A 7,476-nucleotide genomic window follows, 5' to 3' on the forward strand; every position below is an offset into this window, starting at 1 on the left:
CCTGACGGCCTAATTATCTGTCAGATTTCCAAAGCAATTTAAATTGCCCAGCTCTTATTACAGACACTATTAGATCTGTTCAAATTTTAGACTAAAATTGACTGGTTAACACAGGCAGAAACACAGATGGATTATAGCCAATAGTATAATTTTTTAAATGAATAGAACCTTCCTGCCATAGCTAATTAGAATATAGGGTCAGCTATGATAAACTATCACAGAATATCAAGGTAGTCATAAATAGGTTTGCTTCATTTTTGTTGGCTCTGAGGATTGAGGAAAATGGCAGCCCTTTCCAAGTGATAGCCAATCAAATCATATTGATGTTGATGATTGTCACTGAAGTCAATTTTGGTTATGGGATCTTTAAAAATAATGGTAAGGAATTATTTAGATCCGCTATGTTTGGAAAAAAAATTGGAAAAATTTACTAAATTTTATAATTTTGATAAGTTCAAATAATAATCATGAGGATGATAATGTTTATGGAGATAAATAGTACAACAATAAAGAAGATGATGATTATTAGCATCCACTGATAGAGTTCAATTTCAATGATGATGATTATTAACTTAAAGATAATAATAATAAATGGCAAACAAATTAATGAAAAATTCAAAATTCAAATCGGCAAATTATACAAATTTTAACAATACACAAATTTATGACACATCAGTAATTAAAACTCCTCCAAACACAGTTTCGTAGCAAAATTTGAATGTTTAGAATCCCAAAACCATTTGATTGAGAAAAAACAAATCAACTGGCTCATTATTCAGTGGCAAAAATTCAGAACCAGAGAGCAAAACCCCAAAAGAGATTGGAGTTCATTTCTTTGACCAGATAAATTATTCTTAATATATTGTTCTGAAAACAAGCATTCTATCATTGTGATGTTAGATAGGTGTCTCCAAAAATTATTTTCAAAAAAAGAGAAAAGGACACAGATCTAGTCAGAATCTGAATTCTCAAACTTCCCAACTTCCTTTTTAGAAAGATTCATTGGTAAAATGTAGTTATAAAAGTCACATTTACACTTGTATGTAGCCAAATTGTTGGAGTTTATGTGACATTTTCAACGAAGATGCAGGTGAATCAAAATACAAGGTGTTTGCATCCCACAAGATATGTGGAAAGCAATTCTCAACATGTTCTCCCTCTTGAAAAACCATGTTTACCTTATCAGTTGACATGATCCAACCATCGCCCCTGAGCAGTAGCTACATGAAACTGGCTAATATTTACACAATTTATATACAACCTTTGCTAACCTTGGACAGAGTCCTAAATGATAAATGTATAGAAATTGACTTACCAATAGTTCAAGTATAATGTACTTAATCAAATAGAGGATTTGAAAGAAACCTAGTTTTGTTGCCCTGTCATACAAGCTTTCTTACCCACTGAGCATGATTGTGGACTCAACTTCTGAATTACCAGTCCCGATGACTTCCTCATCGTTGGGATTATCTACTTGTCTGAAACAAGAACTTAGCCACAACATGAACACCGTGGTGATAATGCCTCCCCCAACAAACAAAGATTAACTCTTTCCTATTGATAGCTTGTTCCCAATGATTTCCACAATTATGATGGTTATCAAATCACTTGTCCACACCAGAGGATTTAATCAGTTTTGGACTCAATATTCAGTACAAATCCAACAGTGTGCCTTGAGAGGACTCCATTGATATTTACTTATTAAGTAAAAAGAGGAAAGGGGAAAGACCTCCAGCAGATGTGAAACACCAGATTGCTTGAACAACTGACTTCATAGACACCGTGGCCTGTGAATATGCAAATTCCAGTCCAGTGACACTAAATAATACTTCTGCTGCTGTCAGTATTGCATACTGAGGTATCTGCCAAAGAATTGATATTTGCTCTGAGTTTTCCGTTGGATAAGCTAAGTTCATACGATCCCAATTATCAGGCTCCGAACCTGAGAAAGTATTGATATAAGATGTGATGGATCCTGGAGTGGTCCTTTTATCAATGGCCAACTGAAGCAGTCCTGATGTAAAAAATGCAACAGAACACAGGAGCATCCCCAAAATCATCCTTCCGATTGCTGTCATAGCAACTCCATGCTTCTCCAAGAAAGGATAAAGTACTTGATCAAAAAGTGGAATGAAAATAAGGACAAGAAGTGGGTCAATAGCCTGTAAACACACAATCCCGATCATGTTACTAATCAAATCATGTTACCCTAATAGATAATCAATGCTATAACTGACACAGTTGTTTCCATTTTTTTTTTATTCCACCATATGTTACCCTAGCTGAATTACCTTAGTTCACCTAAGAAAATTATTCAACAGCATGTTACCCTAGTTCACCTAATTCACTTCAGCGCCATTAAAAAAAACGGTTTGTTATCACTTTAATATTAGATAGATAATCCGGGACACAGAATACTCACCTGCATCTGATCAGGTCTAATTACAACATTTCCAAGCCACGACACATGCCCATTCATCTGTGTAGCCTGAAAAACCCATGTAGAGGCCTTCTGACCATACATGCACGAAAACATGAAACCAGGAATGAGGAAAAGGCACACTTTGAACAGAGCCTTTACATCTTCAACTTCCTCTGCACCGCATCCTGACTTAGCAGCATCAAGCCAATGAGAAGCACGGATAGAACCTCCTCCACAGTCGATTTCCACATAGTTTTTATAAACAGAATCGCTCTTCCTCAGCCTTACAGAATTAACTAGGACTTTCACAACAGTGGAAAAAACACTCCCAACTGCCCGCCTGTCTACATAGTCTTTCCGGCCGACCCAGAATATAAAAGTAGCCAAAACCATGAGAACAGAGGGCATTCCAAAAGCAGCTGCATATGAGACATTGACCCTCAACAGTGGCGTGAGGAGCATGGACAGGAAGGCTCCCACATTAATTGCAAAGTAAAACACAGAGAAAAATGTAACCCGAAGCTTTTCTTTGGTGTCACCATCGGGCATAGAGAATTCTATCTGATCCCCTCCAAAAGCTGCGACACAGGGTTTAATTCCTCCAGTCCCAAATGCTATGAATAGCAGACCTGTGGCAGTGCTCCACATGGAATAACTCGAGGCTTTTTTAGTTACAGGATCAGGATCAGGTATTGCAGCCATGGACATCACACAGTTTCCCACTGCGTACAGAAGACATAGAGATAAAATTGTTCGGTATTTGCCCTGCCATATCAAGAAAAAACAGGATAAATATGAATATGCTCTTATATTCATGTATTTATCAAATTCAAACTCAGACTCGCAGAAAATTTACCAGGAGGGTATCGCTGATTAAGGCTCCCAGAATTGGAGTTGCATAGCATGTCATTGTGAAGAGATGAAACATATCTGTGGATCTGACTTGTGAGAGGCCGAGGCGCTCTGAGAGGAATAAGACGAGGATTGCCTTGAGGCCAAAGAAGGAAAACTTCTCGCAGCATTCGTTCCAGAATATGAATTTGATAGCTGGTGGGAAGGCCCCCAAAAGTTTGATTGCTGAGGAAGAAGAACGAGCAGGTGCTTCTGAGAACTCCACTAGAGGTTGTTGAAGGGTAGTTTCTTGCGGGGATGTCGATGGATAATTGTCTGTGTCTGTTTTTGACACCATGGCTGCTGGAAAAGCTGACAAGGGCAAATGTGAATTTTCAAAGTCTGTTGCACCTGTGGCTGAGCCTGTATTAATTTCTTTTTGGTCCAGTTTTACATGGTAACCCACGCAAGGAATCAAAACGATCATATTCATCAATACATAGTAAATGCATTTTATTGTTCTTTCATTCCACCAAATTGATATGGAGTTGTTTTGGAGTTGTTTTGGAGTTGTTTTTAGGGATATTTTTTGGAAGTTTTTTAGTTGCGTTTTTCCAGTCAAAATCTAGCAGCAATTTATTGAAATCACAGGTTTGATAACTAATTTCTGCACAATCAAAGCGTCTCAGGAATTTTTCAGAGTGCTGAATCCAAATATGTAGTTAAAAAACCATTTTAAATAATACAAATCAAAATTTAATCTCAATTTTTTCCGTAGATCTAAAAACAACTCCCTCGGTTTCAACTTTGGCGGCTCGTCTTCTGACTTAATCGCCAAGGCATGCTATTTCACGAGGATTTTTCTACTGCGTCGACATTGGAAACGTCGGTGGTGGGATGTAATTAACGCAAGCGTTCTTTCACGAGGATTTTTCCACTGCCTCGAGATTGGTAAACGCCGGTGCGATTTATTGTATAGCAATCTCTTTATACCTGCTTCATTTGTAGCAACATAAAATTTCTTTATTGGGAACACTTTTCTTCTATATTCGGTATTTGGATGTGAACGCCAAGATTCTTGAATGATTTAGTTTGAATTGGGTACATTAATTTAATTGATTATTCATCTTCTCTTTTTCGGAATGTTCTAATATATCTTACTATTCTTGTATATTTGGTATTTGGAGGTTAACGCCAAGGAACTTGAATTCTTTAGTTTGAAATGGGTATATATTACTTTAATTGAAGAATTCATGTTTTCTTTTTCGGAATGTTCTAATATATCTTGAATGATTTAGTTTGAAATGGGTATATATCAATTTTATTGAAAAATTCATGTTTTTTTTTTCGGAATCTTCTAATATATCTTTCACTAGATAATTTTATTTTAAGTTTATCTTAGTCTTTATTTATCAATATTTTCTCCTTTTATATTTGTTGTCTATTTCTTTATTTTTGTGGATTAGATCATTTGAATGTAGCCAAGTCTGAAGAATTCACAAGGTTGAATTAGAATTTATAAGTTAATTTTATTTTATTTTTTTAGAGAAAGTTAATCTTATTTTATGTGATTACATTATGATATGAATCACAATGTTGAATTAGAATTTATAAGTTAATCTTATTTGAAATTTAATAAAATTTTATTAGAATTTATAAGTTAATTTTATTTGAAATTTAATAAAATTATATTACAATTTATAAATTTAAGTGAAGAAATTTTTATAATATAAATTAATCTATTTATATATTTAAAAATTTATTTTAAATAACAAAAAATTACAATTAACTCAAAATTTATATTTAATTACAAAGTGAAAATATAGATTAGTTAGATTACACTATTTAAATATGTTATTTATAAAAGTTAATTATTAATTTTATTTTAAAAATTTCAAAATAGTTAATTATATTATTTATAGTTGTATAGTTAATTATTAATTTTATTTTAAAATTTTCAAATAATTATATTATTTATGGTTGTATAGTGAAATAAATATTAGTTTAACTTTTATTTGGGTTTTTTTGGTTAGTGGATTGCATGTAGTAAGAAAATATTTGATATATTCCATATAATGACTTTTCAGCCCGTGATTTACTTTTGTGTTAGTGAATTGCATGTAATAAGAAAAGACTTTGGAATATTCCATATAATGACTTTGGAAATAATGAGCAAAGATTACTTGGTTAGCTTGGTCGAATTTGGTCAAAGATATTGATAGATTTGTTTATGTTGTAATTTTTCTATTTTCTCAATTACTTTTATTACTAACAACCCAGGACTATAGTTGTGACTATAAAAATTAAATGGATACGTTAATGCATGTGGATCTATACTTCGAAAATTAAGACTTGGCTGCTAAAGGCATTGTTTGGGGTAAGGAATCATGGTATGGAGAAGGAGATTGTAGTTTCAATTACACTAAGAAGATAACAACACTTATAAGTGTTTGTAAGAGAAAAATGGGTATAGTGAGAGTCCTAAAGGCAATAGTCACAATAAAATAAACAAATTATAATTATTATTTTATAATAGAGTTGATTTTTTTTTTTTAAATCAGTAGATATACAACTTAAGATGTATAAGGTTCAAAGGTAAATTTTCGATTTTGATAAGAATATAAATAGATCTATTGATGTTTAATTTTCTTGATATGGATTTTCCAAAATAAAATAATATTATTATTATCACTATGTTGTATTTTTTATATTCTTTAGTAATTTATAAATAACAAAAATATAGATAAATGTCTTTCGGATTAATCAGATCATTAAGATTTGGTCGATTTCGAACCAACTAATGTGGTTCATCCTCAGGACAAGGTGAAAAAATCATACAATCTTTATGTATAAATAACAAGGATGCGTCATGGCCCAGGTACGCTGTCAGATCATTAAGATTTGGTCGATTTCGAACCAACTAATGTGGTTCATCCTCAGGACAAGGTGAAAAAATCATACAATCTTCATGTATAAATAGCAAGGATGCATCATGGCCCAGGTAAGCTGATGAAAACTACCCGTTGGAAATTAATTAGACTAGTAAATAATTTTCTTTTAAATTTTTAGTTTTTTTTAAAAGGAGATTTAATTTAGTTACAAATGATTAAATAATCTAAATTGGTTGTAAAATAAATTTAGATTATTTAGATTATTTAATAATTTGTAACAAAATTAAATCTCTTTTTTAAAAAAATAATAAAAAAAATTAATTTTTAATTATTTACTAGTCTAACTAATCTCCAACGGCTAGTTTTCATCACTTGGGTCATGATACATCCTTGATATTTATACATGAAAATTGCATGATTTTTTCACCTTATTTAGAGGATGAGCCACATTAATTAGTTCGAAAGGTCCACCAAATCCTAATGATGTGATTAATCCGAAAGACATTTCTCTACAATATGAATAACAAAAGTCTCAAATCTAACAAAAATATAGTTTTTTAAATAATAAAAATATATTAAAATTATTTGAAATTTAAAAAATTAGTTTCATAAATTATTTTTATACTATTAAACCATTACAATTAAAATTAAATATCATTAAATTAAAAATTTATTAAAATTTAAAATTTATTTAACCTATTTTAATATCATAAAATAAATAAATTAAATATTATCATTAAATTAAAAATATATTAAAATTTAAAATCTATTTAACATGTTTTAATATCATAACATAAATTAAATACCACTTATTAGGTAAATAAACACACAATTTTTTTTAGGATAATCAGAATAGGAAGATGGTCATGTTTCATCTATCTAAATATTTTGAAACAGTTAGCAATATGTTTGTGGATACTAAATTTGTAGGCTTCATCATCATGAAATTACCCTGCTGAACATTTTGAATTATCTTTCCAGGTCATTAATAAAAAGGGAACATAGTAAATGATTATTTCTTTCTTTCTTTGTGATTCTATGTTATTAAATATTCACTGCATAATTACAAGTTAGGAAAATAATTTTCAGTGATTTATAAATTATAAGATAGGAGTACGTTTATGAATTATAAGTTAGCGGTATGTTTTCTTTCCATCGACACACTGAAAAGAATGTGTAAACTAGCAATTGCCCCAAAAGGTGCAAAAAGAGGCAGTAGGTTTGTTAATTTGGAAAAAGTGTACAAGAAAAGTATTTATAGATATGTATGCCATATGTTTTGCATTTTCGAAAGTAGCAAGGTCAATTTTTGAAGATGAAAAATCATGCATC

General features: G+C 31.4%; 1 protein-coding gene across 1 annotated transcript; it reads right to left on the bottom strand.

Annotated features, from left to right (window-relative positions):
• Positions 1–1,694: 1,694 nt before the first annotated feature.
• LOC149197761 (uncharacterized) lies at positions 1,695–3,722 on the bottom strand. The gene is made up of 3 exons (XM_089408787.1): positions 3,279–3,722; positions 2,423–3,187; positions 1,695–2,162 (listed from the first exon to the last, which is right to left on the bottom strand). The coding sequence occupies exons 1-3, from the start codon at positions 3,609–3,611 to the stop codon at positions 1,695–1,697; spliced, it is 1,566 nt and encodes a 521-aa protein (XP_089264913.1). The 5' UTR covers positions 3,612–3,722.
• Between the last annotated feature and the right edge of the window lie 3,754 nt (positions 3,723–7,476).

This window comes from Pinus tabuliformis, chromosome 2_2 (genome assembly GCF_031772625.1).
Source record: "Pinus tabuliformis cultivar Carrire ecotype Pingquan chromosome 2_2, CPIR1, whole genome shotgun sequence".
Taxonomy (NCBI): Eukaryota; Viridiplantae; Streptophyta; class Pinopsida; order Pinales; family Pinaceae; genus Pinus; species Pinus tabuliformis.